We start from the raw sequence: 25,161 nt of genomic DNA, 5'->3' as shown, positions 1-25,161 counted from the left end.
GCCAATTAGCTGGTGTTACCCAGCAATACTTCAATACAATAACTAGTGCACTATAATTTGATTCTTCTTTTTTGGGGTTATAATCGTGCTCCCCCTGGAATTTGTGGAGTGATATAATGTTTGCATTTTTAGCATAATAGGGCTGATAAACAATGAAACGGCTGTCCTTTCTAAGTATCTTTATTTTCCCAATTGTTTTTGTTTTGCTAATCCCATATAGTAGTGGGAAAGCAAACTGTGAAGGGGCATTTTCTGCCACATTCACCTATTTAAAACTGCATTATTTATAGCCAGTTAAGTAGAAATTCAATCCTTGCTTAGGTTTCTAAAATGAATTTGTCACAGTTAATTTTCTGTATGATTGAGTCCGGTCCTATGATTGGGTAGAAATTATGTGCATTGGTGAGATTCCAGTATTTTATTTAGATTTGGAGGGGTGGAGGGAGATGGGGATGAATAGAAATATATATTTTTTTTAGATGGAGGACTGGCGTTTTATACTAGAATTTGCTTTATAACCTCGCCCCTGGATTTTCTGTAAAGTATAAAGTTCCTGAAATAAATGTGCTCATCTCACTTATCTCTTCGGCTCCAGTTCTTGTAGTCTCTTTTTAGAAGTGAAAAGTGGAGGACTAAAAGGGAGTGATGTGCTTAATGGGTTAAACATAGTTAATTGAGGCCTTTAAAAAATATATAATAAACCAGTATATGTACTTTCAAATATTTAATTTTCTTTCCATTGCTTTGGAGTGTTTTCACAATCTTTACCTAATCTTTTGTGATCTATCAACTGGCATTTTTTCATGCACAATTTCTTTGGCTAATGGCATCATAATTGTTTTATATGAAACACAGGCGACATCAAAGATGGAGAGCGGTTAAATATCAGATTACAATCGAAAAAGCGGATTAAAAAAAATGTAACTTTTTTTATAAGAGAAAAATATAAAACTTTCACTTCAATGGTAATTACATTTTTCTAAGGAAACCCAACTACATTGATTAAAAAAACATTTATTTCTTAATACCATAGCAACCTATGATGCATAAGGCACGTTCTACAGTGCCGGGCGCGTGCGGATTTTTAGTTGGCTGACGTAAGTCAGCCTTTCTATAGAAGGGCCGCGCGCGCACACGGCAGGGAGAGGGGAGCCGACAGGCAGCGGCGAAGATGAAGAAATTCATCTTTTCGCGCCGCTACCTGCGCGCGCGTGTGTGTGTGTGGTATTGAAAAACTAGCAAAAAAATATTTATTAAACTTTTTTCTTTTCTTTAAAAAATCTATTTAGGACTTACTTTCACTCACACAACCCATACACACATACACACATATACACTAACCTGCAGCTCCCGGCTCTATATACATGAAAAGCATGCGGCACGTGCACACGCGTTTCGCATAGGAACGCACGGCCGCATGCTGTATAGAACAGCCCTAAGCCCCACCTGGTGTGTTGCTATCTTTAATGCTCCTACGTGAATGTAAATGATTTGTTTGACAAAATTCAATGAGCCAGCATGATTATTCAAAGATAGATAGATATTTGTTGACTTCAAAACTCAGTCCTCTCCTTCATCCATTAAAATGTATCATAGATTCAAACATCCTTACACTTCTCCATGACCTATATGCTTACCCATACTATTGGGATTCCAGCTATACATCCCATTACTGTGTATTCTTAGTGGTTTTTTTTTATAATGTAGACCTGTTTTATATTCAGAAGTACACATTTTGCATTGAGACACACGACAGTATAGGAATTTTGGCTCGGCTTTATTTCATGTGAATTGTTACAGATAATACCGCCCGTGAAGAAGCTGGCAGTGCAGAGCGGCTGCATGTGTTCTCCTGCTGAGATCTTGAGAATGGAAAGAATTATACTGGATAAACTTCACTGGGATCTGTACACGGCCACACCAGTGGACTTCCTAAACATTGTAAGATGTGCAGCTTCTAAGAGAGCATGTTGTCAAACAAAATAAAAACACAAAGGCGCACATCTGCAAATGCTACAGAACACCTCATTTTTAGAAGCTGCCTGCAAGTCACTGAATGAGGGAGACAAAAAAATGACAGTTTAACATTTCCTATTTACATTTTCATTTCTTTATTTCTTTTTTTTTCTTTCTTTTTTTAAACAAAAAAAATTAAGATTCTTTCACTTCCTACATGGTGAGATCTTAAATAACATGTTGCAAAAATATTTCTGAATCTGACCTTTATTCTAATAATACTGTACAGAAAAAGCGGTCTATTTTGATATATATTTTACACCTATCACCACAGCAGCTTCCAGTTGTGGTTTTTTTTTTTTTTTTTTTTTAAGACTGATGCTGATTGAACATATTGACCTGGCACTTAAAATATCATGTTGGGCTGTCTGTTGAATGGCGAACTGTTTGTAAAACATTCACTGCTGCAAGAAGCACGTGACACATTAGAGCAGAGAAATAGCTGTTGAGTCATTAAGGCAAAACTGCATGGTGTGGAAAAGTGAAGAGGCTGCAGTGATAGGTAACAATATACTGACACTTGTAATGCAGGCGGCCTGATTTTAAGAAGGAATGCCATCGACGGTAGCTTACCCTGCTCAAACAAAAGTGTGAATCCAATGTGTATAACTCTAAATGACCCAATGACGTGAATTTCCTGTTTCCCCAATATTTCCCTCTTCTAGCTTGTACTATTATTATCCCTGTATTGTATCTGTATCCGTGTCCATACAGTTGTACTTAAATGTACTGTGTAAATGGTGGCACTTTCTTATAATAAAATAGTTGGTGGCATTCTTCCCAAGAATGACCCTTTAAATATGCTGGTGGGAGATGTCTCCCACGCCCTTGAATGATTGTCATTGGCTACAATGCATTTGGTTCCTCTCCACAATGGGACTCTCAGGTGGGGAAACGTTTGGCAAATTGTCAAGTAAAGCGGTTACTACATAAACAATCCTAGCTCTAGCTGTCTATGTCCCGTTTTAGATTATTAATGACCATGCTTCCAAATTAATTAACTTTTGAGCATCTAAAAATAGTGCTATTTGGGATCAATGGTTTTGAAATTGCAGCCTATCCCCTTTTGAGGAAAATCCTAGCAAAGGAAGTATTTTGGCATACTTTTCTTACATTGTGAGATCTAATAAACATATGCTGCTCATCAAGAGCGTTGTACATTGCTCTGTGACTAAAATATTTCTCTTATCAATTCATGTAGAAGACTGGGATTAATGCAGGCATTTTACCCATGCAGAGACTTTTCAGTTTGCTAACTTTTTTATCCGTTTTGAGATGATGTGATCACGCTCTATATTTCCTCTGTACGGATGTTTGGAATATAAAGCGGGATCAAGCAAGTAGTTAAGGAAAAAGAAATGCAACAAACTGTACAGTTGCATTTGGAGAACACATCACTTACATTCCATTAAAAGCTGGGAGTCTGATGGGTTAATGACAGCATGGGTTGACATGTAAAGGTGTGGCTACATCCAGCCTTCCTGATATGAGCTGTTGATAGTTAGTCACGTTCGGTCAGCATACGTGAATGGATGGAGACAATTGACCTAGACATTTAGATGTGCGTTTCTCTTCTTGCAGTTCCATGCCATGGTGATGTCCAACTGGCCCCACCTCCTGAGTGGCCTCTCTCAGATGAAACCCTCTCGCCACGCCGCACTCTTGACTAGACAGCTACAGCACTGCATGGCGTGCCACCAGTTATTGCAGTTTAGAGGCTCCACGTTGGCCTTGGTGATCATCACCTTGGAGTTGGAGAGGTTGACCGCTGACTGGTTCCCTGTTATTACTGATCTGCTGAAGAAAGCAAAGGTAGGCATCAAAATGGCATTTCACTTAAACCCTTTCACTGCCCAGAGGGGCTAGCAGTGATAATTGCAGCGCAATGTGTTTGTGTTCCCTCTGACAGCGAAAGGTTAAGCTTGGGCTACTCGGATGTGGATGTGTGATTCTTTACGGTTATAAAAAGTTTTGACTGAGCAGACTCTTTTTAATTTTGTTGGTAGAAAGGAAAGCAGAGTGTGCGCTCCAGGAAGAGCACTACGAAGAGTCTCTGGTATATCTCAGTATAGTGGGGTATGACAAGAAAGCGGGATGAATTAAAAAATGGTATCCAATAATGATTGCCTTGTTTGGAGGAGAAAATAGTACATGAAAGGTTATATTAATGACCTACCGAGCTAGTCAGAAAGGGGCAAGGATATTACCCCTATGTTACAGCTGAGATCGATTTTAATTTTTTAATCTATATTCTATCCTAAATAAACTTGTATCTGCTTTAATGTGTAAGAGTAGCAGCATACTTACCATGTACAGATATATTTGTATTTTGCATTGCTTTCCTTTTTATCAGCAGGCCTACTTAAAAGTAAAAAAATAAAATAAACGTTTTGTACTTATCAAAAAAAAAAAGTTCCTTTTAAAAGGATAACTATCAGGTATTATGAGATTCTCTAATAGTTTATCTTCTATTGATGTAACTTAAAATTAACCTCTGCTGTAATAACCCAAATGAACCCCTAACACAAGTAGCATGCATTATATACAGGCATACCCCGCATTAACATACGCAATGGGACCGGAGCATGTATGTAAAGCGAAAATGTACTTAAAGTGAAACATTACCTTTTTTCCCACTTATCGATGCATGTACTGTACTGCAATCGTCATATACGTGCATAACTGATGTAAATAACGCATGTGTAACATGCTCTATAGTCTCCTCGCTTGCGCACAGCTTCGGTACAGGTAGGGAGCCGGTATTGCTATTCAGGACGTGCTGACAGGCGCATGCGTGAGCTGCCGTTTGCCTATTGGGCGACATGTACTTACTCGCGAGTGTACTTAAAGTGAGTGTCCTTAAAGCGGGGTATGCTTGTATACACTTACTGTTTTGCTGATTGTAGATGGGCTCTTGCGCATACATCTTAAAGCTATTAAGTGCAACTGTTCTAATTGTGCTGAATCTAACACATGACTGAGTGCCCATCTATTGCTGCTGTAATATACAGTTTGTATACATTAAATGGGCAGTCCCTCCTGAGCCAGCGAAGGTTAACGTGCTGTATCTCATGTTTGAAAGCCCCTCCTTCTCTTACACAATCCTTAGCATATCCTTTCTGTGATGTCAACAAAACATTGCCAGTTCTCCCCCTCCCGTTTTGTTATTGTAAAAATAAGTAGTGATGGTGGCTAGCTAAACTGCTAAATGTGCAGGAGGAGTATCTGAATACAGTTTTTGATAGAATTGGAAATAAAATAGTCCCTTTTCACATGACAAGAACATTCTTCACTGTAAGGCTGATTTTTATTTTTTTCCCCTTCCTACTTGGGATGCCTGTTTTTTGATGCCTTAAATACGCTAGTTCATATCCAGTTTTCTTTCAGGGTTTTCAATTTAATGTGCGATCCCCAGTATAATATTAAAATAAAATAGGGGTTATAAGATGAAGTAAATAAAAACATGTTACTGTAAATGTATAAGCAACATGGGCGGTTTGGCATTGGATAGGGAACAATGAGGATAATGCACGAATTACAAATATTAACTAAACTGAGTCGTCTTTTCTTGGTCTTGCAGGTTGACAGCACCCAGTTCATTCTCTGTAAGGAACTGGTTGATGAGCACCTTATGATGCAAACCTCATCCAATGCAGTGTACATTTTTAATCCTGCCAGCAAAGACATTCAGGCCCATGACAAGGAGAGATTGTTTTGTCACCCTCCTGCGAGGCACAATCCACAGCCAATTATCCGGATAAGCGTGAGAATGAAACAGCCAGCTACAGCTACTTTCATCTCTCCAACGGAGCAAACTCCTGAAGATATAATGGAGACAGATGAGTTTTATGATGGATTCCAACATCTGTATAATGCAGATAGCCTTCCAGAAGGTGCAAGTATAAACGAGGTTATCACATGCAATAAGTCATGGGCAGAGGAAAGCGGCTCTCCTTGTCCCCCCTTTGCATTGTCCTCAGCGAGACTAGGTGACATATCTAGGGGTACTGCCAAAAGCAATGGAAACAGAATGGAGCCAAACGCAAGATTGAAAAACACAAGGCTTGCTTTTATGTAGCGAACTGCCATCAACCGGTCTCTTATTTAACTCCTTTGCTGCCAGATGGGCCTGACACACGCCGGGTGAAGTGTTCCAAAACAGTGTTCTTCTGTCTTTTTTTTATTTTTTTTATTTCTAGTGTGCAAAACATTTTAACATTATGGTGTTGAGGAGGAAACCCCTTAATCTGAAAGTTAACACTCAGGGATTGCATTTTACTCAAGAAAAATAAAAATGTATACAGCTCTGGAGAAGTGTGACAATGGATATGGTATTTAATGTGCAAGTATATCATTTTGGGGAGCCAGAAGAGCCTTCAGCAAGGTCTACAGTATCTGCACCCTGTGTGCGCTTAACACTCCCATTGCAAAGGACAGTCAATTTCTTTGATCAAACTTTCTCAGCTGAGTTGTATTATTATGTAGATAATGCTTTAAAGAAAAGCCTATACTATGGTATGCAATTTAAAACATTGTTTAACTTACTGTGCAGTTTATTTAGATTCACTAGAAGCAGGAGGACTCCTGCTATCCATACTGTTTTATTTTAATTACTCACTCTTAACTGAATGTTGTATTTGTTTATTAAAAATAAGTGTTAACGGTTAATGTGATTTTTCCAAATAATGGGCTTGGGCATTTTTATTTTGAGGGTTCAGTGCAGCTAGATTACTTTCCTCTTATGCCCAAATGTTTAATTGCAATATATATATATACTGTAGTCCTTATTGTAGCAAATAAAAGGAGCTGTTACCCATTTGCCTTCAGCGTTAAAGGCAAGAAAGAGGCTCTTAGTAACTTTAACAATAGTGTACCTTGCATGGAATGCTAGGAAAGATGCACATACATGGCAACCTATACAGTATTCTGTGCAGCCATCAACAAACAAGGAAAGCTTTAAGTCCTGTTATTTTAATGTGGCTTTAACCTTCCCTATGCGGAGACAACGTCATATTTAATAGGGACATGGTGTTAAGGCGTCAATTTTTTGTGTTTATATATGGGAGGTAAGAGTATTTTGAATAAGTGCTAAACAATATTAAGGTAGGTAAAATATAGCCTGCAAACTGTGAATGCCATTGTTGATATTAATGCAGATAGATTGAAAACAGTTATGAGTTTACCAAGACTATGGTAAATGTATAAAATAACTGTTTAGAGCAATAAAACCATGTAGAATAATTTTGAGCTCAGTGAGGGGGAGGGACAAATGTAACTTGCCAATTTTCCAACATTGTCTCCTCCACGTTGTACATAGAATACTTTTATTTATAAGTGATAACATTTTGTGATAAATAAAAAAAGTGCTTTTTGTTTTAATCACAAACTAAGTTGCCTGCTGAGTCTTGTGAAAGCAGGTTGTATTGTAAGTGCAAATAACTAAATGCTACATAATATTTGTTTTTATTCAAATAAAAATGTAAACATTTATCTTTGGAAAATTTGTTACAGAATTTGGTTTGTGTGAATGAAACCCAAACACAGGTGTATGTGTATTGTCCAGTAAAAGACATTAGTCACTTGATGAAGACCACAATGGAACTGTGTGTGTGGTCTACTTTTCAACATCTTATATAAAGAAACTCCTTTTAATACAGGGGGATTAATGAACACATTCTAATGATCTGTAACTATTTCTCTTTGAACACATTTTCATATGACCATTTAAAAATAAAACACAAATGAAGTACATTTTCATTTTAGGTGCATGTCATTTCCCAGAATCCCATGCTGCAGTGGAAACACTATGCTAAGAGAAGTGAAAAGCAGCGTTGCAGACCAGTCTTGAGACGTGAATGTGCTCACAAGTGATATTTTATTTGCTCTACACTGTACGGTGAGGGCTTATTACCCATCATAACATATGTAATGTGTGGTTGAAATCAACTTCACATTGCAAAGTCAGTATAACCAGCCTCACACTGAAGAGACCCAAAAGGCTGAAACAGCTGTCTGAGTGGGTTTTACTGGCTGTACCTTTAACCCCAGGTTGTGAAATATGGCAGGCATATGCTTATAGCCTATAGGAGTCTGTGTTAAAATGGACATGAAGTTAAAAGGTCATTGTGCTCATTTGCATGTCGTTACCCAGAATCCCTGGCTGCAATGCTAAGAGATAATGGGAGAAAGCCAGGTTGCAGAGCTGTCTGAAACGTGACTGTTGAAGTGGATATTTATATGCTGTTCATTTTAGATTTGATGTATGCTATGTTAGCCAAATATTTATCTAGCCCTTATGGACTGGTTGCCCCCCAGAAAGTGTGCACACTGTATTGTTTGCAGATTTACCAGTCTTATGTTTAATTTCCTTGTTTCTTAAATTGGCCAAAACCTGCAGTAGGGTTCATAACCTATTATGCTTATTTGCTCCCTCCACTGGATGTCACCTGCTGCTAACAATGTTATCCTATCCCGAGTCTCTGAGCCAGTTAACTTAAGACTTGAGCACATTAAAAATCAATGATTACGGAAACAAGGGAAGGTGAAAATAGATACGTTGCTGGTGTAGTCTATACAAAAATGAAAATTGCACTTGTGTACATTTTAGGTTCCCGTTTAGAATCCCACAATGCAGATGCGGTTCTAACCCAAACCTTGTGCACAGCAATACTGACACTCACTCATTTTCAACATGCCATTACGCTGCTTCCCCGAGCTTTAGTGGCTCCATTAGAAATGAATGATACATATTGTACTGCATAGGAAAGTAGCTGCACTGCATGTTGAATAAGGTAATCTGTTATTAACCATTTATTTTGAAAGCGGGCTCCATGCTACACACATTCCTCTCCGATCCACTGGAGAGCGCTACTATAGCTAGATAAGAATTACTGTCCATTTGTCAGTCTTTTCCAAGATCTCACAGCTGTGTGTGATCAATAAAAAATAAAATTGAAACCAATACGACTTCTACCCAAAATTTTATAAAAAATAAAGTGCCCTCCCCGGATTTGGGAGCCCTGGTTCTGATTTATAGTGAAAAGGGTTTACTAATTGATGCCACCATAACCCCCAAACATAACTAGACTGGGGGAGCTCTGGACTGGGGCAAGTCAAGCCAGGCCCCAATAAAAAGCCAACTCCTGTTTATTTTATACTTATTAAAATATTTAGTATTTTAATCTGGTACACAAAGGTGCTTTAATATTTAAAGACCTATTTTTCTTCTATGTAAAGTCAAGCTGGCGTAGGGATTTATTGATCTGTAAAACAAGATTAGATGAAGATGGGGGGTGGGGTGGGAGTAGGTGTTTTTGTTTATTGTGTCAGGCCAGAATGACCCAGTCTGTTTTCTGTATTAGGCCTTGTCCAGGGTTTCCGGCGTGCGTGCTGAGGCTCAGGGAAAGCGGGTGCTTTCCCTGGCTTTAGACAGCGCGCCGTCAGGGGGCGGGCCGGTGACGTCACGGAGCTGGTTCGCCCTCATTGGGCGAACTGCTCACGTGACCGCCCCTGTGCTCCGGCAAGCGCGTGATTTTTAAAATTACCTAAGACCTACGCTTCCGCGCGCTTGTGGAAGCGTAGACGAGCCCCTACTAAAGCCGCTCTCATTGCGGCTGTAGGGGCTCACAGGTAAGTGCAATCGCCTTAGAGTTCTCCTGGGCGCAAAGTGATTCCCATTGGAATAATTCTCCCTCATTGAGACGCATGCCATGTGATGGAAGTCAAATGTTTATCCAGCTAATTCCTCACGTGCAATATGTGGGTGTAAAAAGTGAAAGACATAGCGTAATAGTATCAGGCATAAAACACATTTGTCCCTCCCCCTCACTGAGCTCAAAATTATTCTACATGGTTTTATTGCTCTAAAAATTAGGAGTAGCTGTCAAAACTAATATCTATGTCTGTAGCAATGATATTATTGAAAGAAAGATATGGGATCATTTTATACTCTGGCATTTTTCATTCACAAAAATGTTTTCCCTCCCCAAGCCTTAAAAATGTCAGTGATGAGGGGGAGTTAAGGATACTCTCCAGAAAGTGGGCTTATTCTGTTCAAGGAAGAAGAGAAAGCAGGCAGCGCACTGCCAAAAAAAGCAGGAGGCGGCTCACAGGTTAAAAAAGAAAAACCTTTTTTATCATGATGGGATCAAACAAAAAAGCCCCCAGACAATCCAACAGCACCACACCTACGCGTTTCGGGCCGTGTGCCCCATAGTACACCTTGATAAAGGGCACACGGCCCGAAACGCGTAGGTGTGGTGCTGTTGGATTGTCTGGGGGCTTTTTTGTTTGATCCCATCATGAAATAAAAGGTTTTTCTTTTTTAACCTGTGATCCGCCTCCTGCTTTTTTTTGGCAGTGCGCTGCCTGCTTTCTCTTCTTCCCATGGTTAACTCTACTTGTGGATCGTACACCGCTATAAGGACATACAGCATAGGACCGCACTGAAGGATACAAGGGACAACTTAACTGTGAGTTACATTGTGGGCTTACACCTTCTTACTAAGTCAGCATTTGGGATTCAGTTTGTGCTATATACATGTGTGCCTGTGAGCACTAGGCACTAATCCCTGTCCCCTGCAAGGGAAGCTGCATCATTTACCCCTACAGTGCCAAGGTCCAGGCGGTACTTCGTTTTCTATGAAGGGTCCTTTTTGGTTTTGAAGCGCCGGCTACCTCAACTCTTATTCTGTTCCCAATGCAGTTTTTTTAGGATAAAAACTATGCATGTGGCGTATGATTTTAGAATTCAACAGAGGAATGTTTTATGCCAACAAGGCGTGTGAATTCTCATATTCCAATTTCTTTGACCTCTTGGCGCGATCTGATATTAAGCAGCAACTTATTTAGATTTTCTGTGCAAGTATTATACTGTATGTTTCTTGTAACATGCTTTTCTGTAACTAAGCACTGTACTACTTTTCTATATTAAATCTAAAATGTAATAAGTGATCTTGGGCTCTAATTGAACTTTTTGCGCGTTTTGAAGAGTAATTGCAATTTCGGACATATTTTGCTACAATAGGTGTGTGTATCAATCAATGTTTCCTAGTAAACAGGAGACAGAGAGGTAAGATCCTTTAACTTCTCCTTAGTGGTGGTAACTGAAGGAACAGTGTCAAATTGAGGGGACATATTACAAATTTTAGGGACCCTGCAGGGAGATAAGCGAGTCAGCTGTTTATATTAACCCTGGTCACATACACAAGTCGGGTACTCACAGGTGTGCTGTTCGTGACAATACTGCATATCCATATTCAAACTACTACAAGGTCTGTTAGTGCACATCAATATGCACAATGGGTTCTAGAATACGTGTACGTGGCCTGGAAGCTAGTACTCCTGTTATAAATAAAATACTGGCGCCACTACTGGTTAACCTACATCCACTTCCCACATGGATCATAACTGTCCCCCCCAAAAAACACAACAAAATGCAAAATGAAAGTGAAATTTAATAAAGAAAAACAAAGTACAAAGTGAACAAATGAGAAGCACTCAACACAAATGAGAATGACAAATAATGAATGACAAATAATACCGCTGATTGTGCTTTAACATTAGAGATCTACTGCAGTTGCTGAATTGGTCCTGAACAAGAGCTTATTTTCATGTTTTGACACCACATATGGCATAACACAGCATCTAAAGTGGTGTTTTCAATGCTTGCATAATGGCCCAATAAAGTCAATTGGATCAAAACAAATAAAATGCCTGAAAATGTTGTTTTGCATTTGTTACAATTTAAATAGATATCAAGAAAGGTCCATGTAAACAAGCACTCACTGCTGTGGGGACTTATTGTACAAAGATCAACGTATAGACCCCTACATTGATCATTCTATAATAAATCGTCACAGCAGTGTGTCTGTGTATATGGCCGTGTATATGTATTACACAGCACAGTCCTTTGCTAGTTTACACAGCGCCCAACATTTTTATTATGATACAGTACTTAACAAAAAAAAAAGGCAAAGAATAAAATATATATTTATATTTCAGTAAGCAAAGTCAAAAGGGAACATCCAATGAATTGCTCATTTAAAAAAAAACATGTCCTGTTGGTTTCAGCCAGGCCTGTAGAGCACAGCAATGCGATGGGGAGAACATGAACTTATCCATAAGAGAAACAGTAGTGTGGGTTCTCAGTCAGTGTTATTCAACAATAGTTGAAAAATAAAAAATAAAATGTCACCTCTATCTTTGCAACAATGCGGGAACCAAAGATTTCTCTTGGACAAATTCATACCAATGATATTGTACAAAAAGCGGTTTTAGGAAACACTTGTTCAAGGTTCACAATGATACCACAATAATACATTTATACTGAAAACTACAGTATTAACCCCTTCAGTGCATTTCGATCCTTTCTTGCACTGAATAGGTTCATCAATTCAAGCAAAAATGGAAAATAAACGTTGTCTAGGATAGTTATAGGTGTTCGGTTTCGGAAGAGCATTGAGAGTCCCAGCAAATGTTGTGTTCTGGTCAGAACATGACAGAGAAGAAACTGTTACTAAACTGGATATAGCCAATGCTAGGGCTAGCGATGGTATAAATATTACAGATAGATGTGGACAGATTGCATACACTTGTGGATGGAGTTGGTAATACAAATGAAGCCCAAATAATTAATAAACTCTTTGGATATTAGACTCTTGACCAACATTAAATAATTTGATGCTTTCAGAAGAGCAGTCCCTCCTAGGATCAGGTTATACCGATTGCAGGTACACGTTGAGAGTTAAATCTGGGTGATTTAAGGTTTTTTTTTTGTTTTTTTATACAATCTGACACCTATAAGTATTTTAAAATTATTTTTAAAGTTCATTTGTAAACATGCTTTTGTGCTTCGTTTACAAAAAACGAAAAATAAAATCAGCGTTAAGCATGGTTACATTTGTGTAAGGAAGACCATTCAATTGTTACATTCTTTACAAGATGTGTTTAGATTGCACCCAGTGTAGTCTCCTCTACCATGTCCTGACAAGAACTCCATTTGTGTTAGCAACAGTGATGAACAGGTGCTGGATGGTACCAGAGGATACTGCGTACCCAGTCTTATTTACAGACCTGGAGTACCACATGAATACATTTACCATTTACAACATTACATTTTTAGAAATACTGCATGATATTGTATGAAATCTTATTAGAATAAGTTACCAAAATGTTTAACAAGGTTAGAATTGGACAGTCTTATTCCATCTTTAAAGCAACTTCTACCACTATTGAGAACACTCCATGCTGCTGGACTCCTGCAGGAAAGGAGTTGGACTCCTTCAGGAAAGGAGCTTGACTCCTGGAGCTGCACCACAGAGGTTAAAATGAGAGCAGTTTCACTAATTTGGAAGAGTTTGGAGCAGAGAAGGCATGGAGCCCAGTTCACTGAAAGCTATGTACACATGGCAGTTCATTCAGCATAGCTCTCTATAATACAACTCCCAGAGATAAGTAGGTCCCACTTTTCTAAAGAGACAATCTTTGGAAAACAGGAACCTTAATGGTTTTGGCTCAATTTGAAATATGATGCCGGGGGAAGGGAGGGGGGGACATGACAAAAACACTTCACTCCACTGCCAGACGGTCCAGCAAAGCTTTGCTTTTCATTAAATAGATATGGCTTTGCAATGCGTTGCTGGCAGTGATGGGGTTAAAGGTACACTAAACTTAGCCCTACCATCCTACAAGTAACTAATCGGAACTACCAGCAAGTAAAACAAATGAAGATATATGAATGCTAAAAACTTAAGGACATGAGCCGGGCAGGACCTTCATAATGACAACAGTAGCCAAACAGATCTAAAAAACCACGAGGCTTCACATAGCACCATTATATGAACTCTGCTCATGGGTGTGGAATGGTTCTTATTAAAAGGTGAAGTCACACAATACAAAAGTGAACTAAAGGCAGTTCTAATACTATGGTTCAAATCTTGGGAACCGATTGCTAGAAGAATCAGATTGACTACTACAGTCTTGGGTAAAACATTAAAACCGAGACGTCCGAGTTCCCATTGTTCCTGGTTCTCGTCTCACTACATGTGAAATATCCTCACCCTCTTCTAGCTGGTCCTCTTTCCAACTACTTTATCAATGAGGTGGAGTTAAAAAGAGGCGTAATTATTCTCTCTCAGCGCTCTGAAGAAAATCTTGTCAAAAATGATACAACATAGTTGAAAGTTAAAAAAAAAAAAAAAAGTATGGCAATCGGCATCAGTCACAAGGATTTAACCCATCATAAAGGTCTGGCACTCTAGGGGCCCCATAACATACAGAGTACATGATACTAGAACGGTTTGTTTACTAGGGGGAGATCACATTGGAGCAGTTCCAATGGAGCGGGTGAACGTGATCAGAGTATCCTCCACTTTCGTTCACGTCCTGGGGTGGTCAGGCCGAAAATCGAGTGGTTGAGATCTGGAAGACTGGGTGCTGCTGGTCTTCCACCACTCAAAGGTTGTAATAACATTCCAAAGGAAACCGTGAACAGTTCAACCCTTAATCTTTTAGTGAGGAGACTGCACGGGAACCCCACTACAAATCGACAGCTAGAGGTCTTTCCCCCCTCCCCCTGTTCAAGTAATAAAGAGGCCATCAAGTTAAAAAGATAAAACACTTATTGAAAGCATAAGTCATATCTACAAGGATCATTTCCTGTTTCACAGGAAGCCAGTTACGTTGGTCATTTTACATTTTTGGGCCGCTTTGTGGGACTTCGCTTTAAAGCTGCAGTTCAGTTAATATCCTGCATGTGTGGGTTTTTTTAATAAATCAGTTCTGTAGTAAGAAAAAATACTTTTAGCATTTTCTGTTTTTAAAAAAACAACTTTGAAAGACCAATTTTCTTGTATTCTATTTTAACAGCCATTTGCTAAGGCACTGCCCCTTCATGTCCTGTCACAAGCCCTGGCACACCCCTTTGTCAGCCCTGCCCTCCCTCTAGCACGTCAGTGCAGGAGTGCTCATGAATATTCATGAGCTTCCACTGAGTGACAGAAGCAGAAGAAAAACATATCCCTTCTCTAATTATGTCACCAAATTTCGCCGATCAATACATGGAGAACGAATTGACTGGCAGCTATACAGTTCTTTAGGTAATTAGAGATTGCCCACATGAAACTATTGAAGTAAAAAAATTAATTAAAAAAAAAAAAAAAAGACTGAACTGCAGCTTTAAGAACAATGGGGTCCAATTTACTTTGTTGTGTTAATTGTCACATTATCCAACCCAAGTTTAGCAAAGGATCATTTTTTTCACATCTAGCAACACCCGAACATAAAAAGAAATGAATTGAGTAAATGAAGAAAAATAGTACCAAATGAAAAAACTTTATGCAACTGTAGCGGTCATGTAAAATGCCTACAGTCATCTCTCCTGTTGGCAGTAAGGCCTGGTAAGTGTGGGCATGCCAGCAGTAATTATGGAGGTTTCCCCTCACACCCTGGTGGGGTGCTCTGTGTATGGCTGGGACTGGTCACATGCTCTGACTCCATGGTTAGTGATGTCAGAGATGTGTCAGCCTCAGAAGCTTACATAAGGCACAGCACTGTGTTCTAAAGTTAGTTCAAGTCTGGGAGGAGTTCTAGTTGCTGGTTAGTTCTGAGTTCTGTGAGTGTTGCTGGAAAGCTCTTGTCAGAGCTGAGGAAGGAGTTAAAGTTCTATCAGAGTGTCAGTTATGTTATAGTAACTCCATGGGAGGCTGTGTCCAGGGACCTGGCACAGGACAGTGATTCCTGCGGGAATAGTGAATCCCTGATCTGGGTGACATACCTAACTAAAGGGAGCACTGGCGAGATGAGCGGCTGAAGATACTCCTTGTGGAGGGCAGTTGCCCTGCCGTGTCAATAAAGATGAGTTCAGCCAGAAACCCTCTCGTGTATCTATCAAGAATGAGTGTACAGAGAGGAGCACCACGGAGGAGTTCCTCGCCAGGATCATCCCCTTGCGGACGCAGGGACCCTGGTGAGGTGGAGGCGCTGCACTGGAACTAGGTGAGACTCAGCACACTACCTCAGCTGCCTGTCTGACGGGTTCTCCCCACACACCATCATGCGGGAGACTCAGGAGTCCTGTAGCCAGCAGGTGCACCATCAGGCATATTCACACTGTAATGGGGTCCGGTTAGACCACAGGGGCCAATGTGAGATTGGGTGGGTCAGGCCGGGCCAGAAACACCGTTACATTTGGAGGCGAGCTGCTGAGATCAGATCCGTCAACAGGACAGGCTTTTAGCTAGGTCACTGGGAAACAGGGAGAGTGTCTGCTGCCACTTTGTGCTGCGTAGGGACGGACCTAGGGGTGGTCAGGGGGCTGACGGGATATTGTCAGTTCGCAGGGACAACCTAGGGGCCTGAAGGGAGTGAGGGGTCTGGAGCGGGCTATAGCTGACCGAGTCACCTTGAGGCAGTACTAGTTGGTAGGATGCCAGAAGGGACAGCCTGTTAACTTGGTCAGGAGTCCTGGAGAGGGTCTGCGCTAGGCTGACCAAGACAGGTAGACGCCCCAAGTACTGCATGGCAGAGCCAGCCAGAGTACCTAGCCATTCCAGACACTCACCGTAGGGAGCACAGACTGGGAGGAAGGAGTCACAGCAGACACTGAGAGAGTGAGCCTAGCCTGAGGTAGTGCAATCCTGAGTCACACCTAGATAAAGTACACATGTGGTGGTGTATCTGAGCTAATCTTTATTGTACCGGTGTGGTGGCTGCCCCGCAGAGTGGAGCCTCATGTACGACAACTGTTATGAGAGAGTGGAGGATCCGCGTGGCGCGGAGAACGTAAAATGGCGGACAGAGGCTGATGGGGAGGGCACCCGTGGCGTGCAACCCACTGAAGAGCAGACTGTCGCCGAGTTGTCATTGACCAGGCTGCTCTGGAGCGGAGCGAAGGCTATGGCTGCCCCGTTTTTATCCTGTATGGGACAGCGAGGGGCCACCCTTGAAGAGTGTGAAGAAATTGTTATAATTGGGGGAGAACCCCGTGAGGAGAGCGAACGAATGGACTTTTTGGGTGCAAAAACCAACCAAAATGGCGGTTCCCGCTTGCTAGGGAAACCGCATGGGACAGTTACAGAAAAAATGGCTGCTGCAGGACTTGCACAGAGCTGGCCGGGAATGGCGCGAACAGCAGAGCCCCGCCCTGAAGGGGGGCATGGCGCGAAAGCTATGGCTGCGCCGGGATGGACAGTGACTAATTCAGCCCCTGTGCTGAGTCAACCGTTGAGTTTATGGGACCCTCCCCTGATTTCTACCAGGGGGAGTGACTTTCAATTATGGCCTGTGGGGATGCACCCCCTGGGCCCAGGGACTGATATCCAGACGGCGCCACTACAAAAAGTAGTTCCGGCCGTGGAGGTGATTTTCAAGCAAAGGTACCTTGTGCAAAAAGCTGCTGCAAGGAGAAGGCGGGAACTAGCCGCGGGAAAGGACTCCAGCTCTGGGGAGGAGACTGGCGCGAAAACGCAGACCGCACCCACCAGGACTGAGAGAGGTGCGGCCTTAATTAAGGGGCATGATATTCCCCTGTGGGACCCGCCCATTATTGCAACCCCTGGGGGCGGGTTCCAACTCTGTCAGAGAAGGGAGGAGCCGAAGCAGGGAGTGGCGGATCCAGCAACTTCCACCAGTCAGTTGCGAGGAACCACAGAGAAGGAGAGACCTGTACAGGAAGTGACTCCTGTACCAAGAATGGCCTGCTCCTCCACTGTGGGCACTATGGTCTCCACCCAGCCCTACTCAGTGCCCGGCGGGGTGCTGGTGGTGAGGGTGGCCAATACAGAGACGGTGGTCGGGCTCTGCCTACAATGCGGGCTGCCCGGAGGTACTGTGAATACTATGGCACGTTGCCCTCATTGCGGGACTTTGTATCTGTGGCCTATGCCCACATTCGTCCCAATACAGCCTGATGACCCCCTGGTGGATGTGACACGGCGCTCTGCTGAGTCCCCGGGCGCGCTGTGGATCAACCGCGCGAGTCCCGGAGACAGGGGACTGGAGCCGGTCAAGTCGGCTGGGTCACTGGCCATTGAGGCGGCTGGATTAAACCCCGCGACAGGGGCAAAGAGACTTTCACCACGCCCCGCGACCCCTAGGTCGGGGCGAGGGGACTACTCTGATGAGGACCTCCGTGAGCTGGCGGTAGCAAGAACGGAGCGGAAAAGACAGACGGGGAGAACGACGCCCCGTGGGGTGAGTGACCGGACGTCCCCCGCAGATCGGCGATCCGACCGACGGAGTCCCGCCATCCCAGGACCTGGCGGAGATGGGAGAGAGACGCCTACACCCCTGCGGATGGGTAAGCCAAAAAGCCCTATCTCTTACCTGGTCACAACAGACGGCGAAGCGCTGGAAGGGCCGCGCCAGGCCCAACGCGCACGTGGAGGGACGGCATCACTTCCGGTGGCGACGGCGGAGCAACCGGATGTCGTGGGAGAAGAGATCCCGCATGGGGGTCCAACGCGAGATGGCGACGCTTCCGGTTCCGGGGAGGACGTCACTTCCGGTGGCGACGGCGGAACCCAGGAAGGGGAAGCAGCGACGCTTCGGCGATTGGGGGAAGGTCCCCGACCGCTCGTATTGCCCAGAAAATGGAGAGACGGTGTCAGGACTGAGGAGGGTGAGACATCATCCTTAGACCAGTCTACGGACAGCCAGGAGCGGGTCGTAACCCCGTGGGGTCCCGTCCCATGCCCCTATACCCAACCCCATGCCCTAGCTAATGCCCCTACCCCTATCACACGGTCACCGGGTTCACCGCCCAGCTTGGAACTTGTGGACATACCTTTGGGGGGGGAGGAAAAACGGACTGGGGAGAGGCAGCTCAGTGGAGCTACGGAAGGTGGCTCACGGGGAGGAGGAGAATTGAGGGTGGCGGATACAGCACCCCAACCGGCCGTAAAGGCTCCGGGGTCCTCGAGGTGGTCCAAACCGCGATCCACAAGGTCGTCAGGGGTGTTTTCGTTTGATGACGACCGGGAACCCGGGCCTAATCCCTTTAAGGAGACCAGGTGGTGGGCTCCACTATTTGAGGGGTATTCCGCATGGATGGACCGTACTCGGTTCCTCATCCGGCGGGAGGACGTGGTAGATTTCTGGTGGAGAGAGGGGGAGTTTACACCCGAGCAGAGGGACAGGGAATTACAGGAGAGGTGGTTCCAGCTGGAGCGTAGAGACATAGCGCCCATGGGTCCCGACACACTGTCAGATCCAGTAGATTCTGATGAGCCCCTATCATGGGTGTTACCTGGGAGGGCAGGTAATGCTGATCTGACCAGGGTCAGTAGGGCAGAGAGGGCTATAATAGCCAAATATAAAAAATCCCATGGGTTGGAGTATCCCTATGTTCCGGAGCCCCTGATGGATGAAATTGAGGACAATAGGGAAACGTGGCTCCAAGAAACTATAGAGCTGTACTTAACCAATAGGGGGAGCGACATTGTAGGTAAAAAGGCGGAAGAAAGAATAGACACCCTGAGGCGAGTGTGGAGCATAGGGAGAAATGTTCACAAACATAGGGTGACCTATGTGCCAGAGAGAGGATCACCTAGGCATTATTATGTTACGGTCCTGGATATGGGTAACCGGGAAGTGAGGAAACCTGACCCAGATCACTATTATTAAGGGGGTACTGAGACATTACGCGGGGTCGTGGCTGCTGGTCGGGGCGGGCTTGGTGGATGACTGTATTCATATGTACTGTATTATGAGGAAATTTGTGTGATGTTAATTATGTTTTCCGTTACAGTGTTTCCTGGAAAGAGGTATACAAATTTAGGTCCCAGCGTGGACGATGGGATTCACCAGGGGGAGAATGTAGCGGTCATGTAAAATGCCTACAGTCATCTCTCCTGTTGGCAGTAAGGCCTGGTAAGTGTGGGCATGCCAGCAGTAATTATGGAGGTTTCCCCTCACACCCTGGTGGGGTGCTCTGTGTATGGCTGGGACTGGTCACATGCTCTGACTCCATGGTTAGTGATGTCAGAGATGTGTCAGCCTCAGAAGCTTACATAAGGCACAGCACTGTGTTCTAAAGTTAGTTCAAGTCTGGGAGGAGTTCTAGTTGCTGGTTAGTTCTGAGTTCTGTGAGTGTTGCTGGAAAGCTCTTGTCAGAGCTGAGGAAGGAGTTAAAGTTCTATCAGAGTGTCAGTTATGTTATAGTAACTCCATGGGAGGCTGTGTCCAGGGACCTGGCACAGGACAGTGATTCCTGCGGGAATAGTGAATCCCTGATCTGGGTGACATACCTAACTAAAGGGAGCACTGGCGAGATGAGCGGCTGAAGATACTCCTTGTGGAGGGCAGTTGCCCTGCCGTGTCAATAAAGATGAGTTCAGCCAGAAACCCTCTCGTGTATCTATCAAGAATGAGTGTACAGAGAGGAGCACCACGGAGGAGTTCCTCGCCAGGATCATCCCCTTGCGGACGCAGGGACCCTGGTGAGGTGGAGGCGCTGCACTGGAACTAGGTGAGACTCAGCACACTACCTCAGCTGCCTGTCTGACGGGTTCTCCCCACACACCATCATGCGGGAGACTCAGGAGTCCTGTAGCCAGCAGGTGCACCATCAGGCATATTCACACTGTAATGGGGTCCGGTTAGACCACAGGGGCCAATGTGAGATTGGGTGGGTCAGGCCGGGCCAGAAACACCGTTACACAACATTTGTGTATCATTTTCTTTAGAAACACAGTTGATTACATTTACATATAGTTAGGATTACAGGGCAGGGAAACCAAAGCTAAAACCAGAGAGGGTCTTACATGCCCCTTCAGAAGAATCACCAGCCATAATGCAATATTTACATTTTAAAGGGGGAAAAAAAAAAAAAAGACTACGTATATAAAAACTTGAACACTTAAATAAAGGAAAAAGTTAGAGCATTACATTTTTACAAAGGCGGCATGGGCGCCAGTCTGAACCCTTGGAAGCCACATGCAGCGCAATGCCAGAGGGTTTCCCACAAGTGGCGTAGTGTGGACCTTGCATCCACGCAGCGGCCTGCATGGCAGTGTAATCATGCGGAAATCTACTTTTAGTTTGTGTTTTGGAGTCTCTGAATCTTCCCCTGAATGTTCTCTTTCCAAGTAGTGATTCAGCATCTGATTACATAAGAGGCACATACAAATGTGTCAATTCAAAGAGATAGCGCGACTTCCCTCTTCTATGTTAAGAGTGCCCTCGCAATATATTGTTTAAAAGCTTCTGTGCTGGAAAGTCTGCAGCACTCGAGTACGGCAGACACTCCCTCTGGAGTCGTAACATCATTGTATGATCACATGGCCGCGGCTCAAGTATACGTCTGATAGGGGAGAGAATATTCTGTTGCCAGTAAGACAGCACCTTACTGACAGTTGTGGTCTCAATCAGTCCTAGACACGATGTTCAGCATACACGATGAGCGCCCGCTGGGTGCCAGCTCCCGTGACATTCATTCTACACTCTAATGGCACGGGAGAAATGACGGGTTTAAATTTGGGGGGCGAAGGTCTTCATTTTTCAATGATATACATGGTAACATTTGTAATGGATTTCCCTTTCTTTATCTCCTCTGGCAGGTTTGCACGCATGATCCCCATGGACAGCATTAATTCAATGGACGATGATAATCACAAAGTAAGATTTAACGGAAAGATACAATGAGATAACCTCTCGGTATCAAGTATATTTTGAAAAGCCACAGAGATACTGGAATCTTGGGCCAGCACATACCTGTTAGCGGCCGCACACACGTGTGCCAAACCAACACCACCCGCAATACTATGCCTTCTCCCAAATTATATGTTGTTTATATGGAGAGAATATTAACTAAAGATACATTAGGGTATAAGTCATATTTTTTGACCAGTTGAACCTTGCATTCTGCAATAGAATTGAAATGACATTAATGCTTAAGATGCCATTAGATGGTGATGCACCATCTCAGAATTGAGAACATTATTGTAAGATTTCAAAGAAAAAAAAAAAAAAACAATTTAATAATATTTTAATTAATGTGTGCCTGAGCTTTTGGAAGAAAACAGAAAAATCAGTATGGATAAGCCACATATAAAAACCTTCATCTTTCTGAGTCATTTTTAGCATACCATGGGACGGTAGCCCAACCCCTGCAGCGACCTATTGCCAACATCTAACATCCAACAGGCTCTTAAAGCCTAAAAAGACTAACGAGATCGGTCCAACGTCTGCCACAGAAAATGCCCTTGTTATCGACTTCTGTAGCTACCAACTCGCATTGCGGTCTACTTCCTAATAGAATTACATAGAAATATACCATAAAATAATAGCAGTAAACCAAACATTGTCGCCATGAGAGTTATAGGACACAGAACTTGTTTACAATGCATAAATTAACATTACATTGGAGTGCAAGTTGTGCTCAGGAAGTGTGAGGACAAATAACGTGTTTGACAAACGTTTTATTCTAATTTGCGAACACATTTTTTTTTTTTTAAAGGCCTCCATCATGTCACAAGACAAGAGCAGTAACATGATTTTTCTACATACTGTACTATATAGTGTCCAGCAAGAACATATCCCTATCTGAGAAGTGCTTATTGGGCCATGGATAACACATTCCTTTTACCTCTTTAGGGCCAGCTAATCATTGCTTGGTAATTAGTTACAAAGGAGTTAAAGAGTGGAAAGACCGCAACACTTCAGAAAACACTTCTTTGCCCAGGGATTTATATTTATTTTTTAAAGAACTGGCGGGATCACCTTCCACATTTCTGAATTATTTTTTTCCCTGAAATCACGCAGACAAATCAATATACGAAATAACACTTTACCCAAAGCAATAGAAAAAAAAGCGTGTGTTCCCACGTGTATGCGCTTTCATAGATGCTACTTGAAATAGGAATAATACAAGGGTATATACAAATCCATACACAGAAAAGCGAACAATAATATAGGCATAAATAGGACATTGTGTTCCAAAAGCGGCGTCACACCCGATGTTTGGGTATCTTAAAAAAATATATTTCAAGCAAGTTTCTCCAAAAACGTGTTCGATCACCCCCACAGATTAAAAGCACCACTAGTCATCCTAACATGATCCGTGGCACATTTTCTGGAATATTTTTTATTTCTAAAGAATAAAAATCTCTCGTGTTCTGGTTATAGGAAAAGCAAGATTTATAACCTCACCTCCGTAAACACCCACCATGGAATTATGACTGACAGCATGGCCATCTCTAAAACTCCCAACCGCTTATATGAAGATGAAAAAACAGCCACACGGATACACAATGAAAATGCAACAAACAATACTTCATGTTTTGAGGAACTGGTTCCAATTCCACTTTTGACCGCTCGTTGTGGCGGTGGCGTTTGAGAATCATATTTTGCATCGCTGTAAGACTTAGGGACACAAACCCCTCGCGCTTTTAGATTCAGAGCCTGAACAATGACTGTTGATTATTTAAGGAGATCTACATTTATTAAAATACTTTAAGTCGAAGGGGTTATTTATTTCTCATAACACGCATTGGAAAAAAAACAGGATATCAATACCTTTGCCCTCTAGAGCCGGGGTGTGCAACTCCAGTCCTCACGGGCCACCAACAGTTCGGATGTTCAGGATATCCCTGCTTCAGCACAGACGGCTCAATCAGTGGCTCAGTCTTTGACTGCACCAACTATGCAGAAGCAGGGACATCCTGAAAACGTGACCTGCTGGCGGCCATGGAATACTGGAGATGAGAACCACTGCGGTAGAGGGTAAGTGCATTGCTGCCGTCAGTAACTTATTGACATAATTAGTATTGTAACTTCTTGTTACCAATAGGTTAAAAAAAAATATTACACACAACTTTTGTAAGGATGTAAAGGACGCATTGATCTTGCATAGATTGTTAGAAAGCATCACCTTTCTAGCGTTACCGTGATTCATATTATACCTGCAGAGATTAAAATAATTGGTTACGCTGTAAACTGTGCAGAATCCGTAGTTTCTTTATGCTTTGGTCCACTCACATAATGTTAGGAGAGAAGGATGGCATGGTGAGAATTCATGCAATTAAATGACATGAACCAGTAAGTCCACTCTTGACATGTAAGTCTGTGCGTCTTAACTGAAAAAAACAAAAATAATAAAAACAGAAAAATGTTAAAGATGCAAAACAGAATTAAAATAAAGCATAAAAAAAGGCAAAATAAAATAAACAGCATTATCAGTAATTTAGAAACTCTGAGTTTAATTGCCAAGTAGGTAAAGCCAGATTAGAGATTATTATAGCTCTGGTCTCTGACATAAAAGGAATCCGAATGCTCCTCTCGCAACCCTACAGTCCCTAATTATTGCCACTTTGCAGAGCTTTGTGCATAAAACGCAGATAGGAAGTAATGTCTGTTTACACTGTATTCTCGGATACACTGAAAACGTATCCTCACTCGAGCATCAAAATATTCCATTCCTTCCCAACCCTAGGGGAATTCTGCTGACATTGTAATGTCAAACTGGTATTCTGGTGTGTGTGGGGGGGGGGGGGGGGGGGGCACTTATTACGCATGTACCACTAACTCTATTACCTTATACAAATAGTGTTCAGATTAACCCTCCGTATTTATCAGTACACGTCAGTTACAGCTGAAAGCTACAAGATTAAATTATTTCTGCATCCGAGATCAGTCCTGCTGCATTTCAAAAGCCATCCTAACAGAAAGCATCCACTGCTGGCAGAAGTGATGAGTTTGGATGTTTCATCACAATCTCAGACAACAGCAGAACGCCAAATAAAATGTTTTAACGTCCCTTTAGCTCTCTGTGGTGTGTAATCAATGTATTACCATTAACCAATTAGGCTTGCCAGATTATGTGGCACCAATCAAAGGAACGTGCACCGCAATTTCACAGTAACTCAAAGTTGTCACAGCAGTGGGACTGCAGCGTTTCACACTTCAGTGCTGGAGAGCAACACATTGTAAAGCAAGAAAAATGTACTGCATGCCCACCAACTAAAACCAGAGCAGTTACAGAGCAGAAGAAAATGATATCGAGTCGTTGCAGAGAGATGTAGAAAGTAACTTTAAAATAATAGCTTAATTGTTACTTCAAAACAAGAAAGTGGAATAATACGTTGCTACAGTGCTGGAGATGTCATGAAGATTAATAACGGAAAACGGGAATTAGAGAAATAAAGTTTA

General features: G+C 42.7%; 1 protein-coding gene across 6 annotated transcripts in view; it reads right to left on the bottom strand.

Annotated features, from left to right (window-relative positions):
* Nucleotides 1-1,760: 1,760 nt before the first annotated feature.
* Nucleotides 1,761-25,161, bottom strand: part of SEPTIN8 (septin 8) — a 113,245-nt gene continuing 89,844 nt past the window's right edge. For 3 of the 6 annotated variants that reach the window (XM_075601103.1, XM_075601102.1, XM_075601105.1), the window contains exons 10-11: nt 4,324-4,377; nt 1,761-3,813 (exon numbers count right to left, since the gene is read on the bottom strand). In XM_075601103.1, coding sequence (XP_075457218.1) covers nt 3,648-3,813; nt 4,324-4,377 — 220 coding nt within the window. In that variant the 3' untranslated portion in view covers nt 1,761-3,647. Of the gene's footprint in view, nt 3,814-4,323; nt 4,378-11,453; nt 24,090-25,161 lie in introns of those variants that run through there. The other 3 variants (XR_012801754.1, XM_075601107.1, XM_075601104.1) reach the window with 2 other exon arrangements.

This window comes from Ascaphus truei, chromosome 5 (assembly GCF_040206685.1).
Source record: "Ascaphus truei isolate aAscTru1 chromosome 5, aAscTru1.hap1, whole genome shotgun sequence".
Taxonomy (NCBI): domain Eukaryota; kingdom Metazoa; phylum Chordata; class Amphibia; order Anura; family Ascaphidae; genus Ascaphus; species Ascaphus truei.
This window is presented reverse-complemented; position numbering and strand designations above follow the sequence as displayed.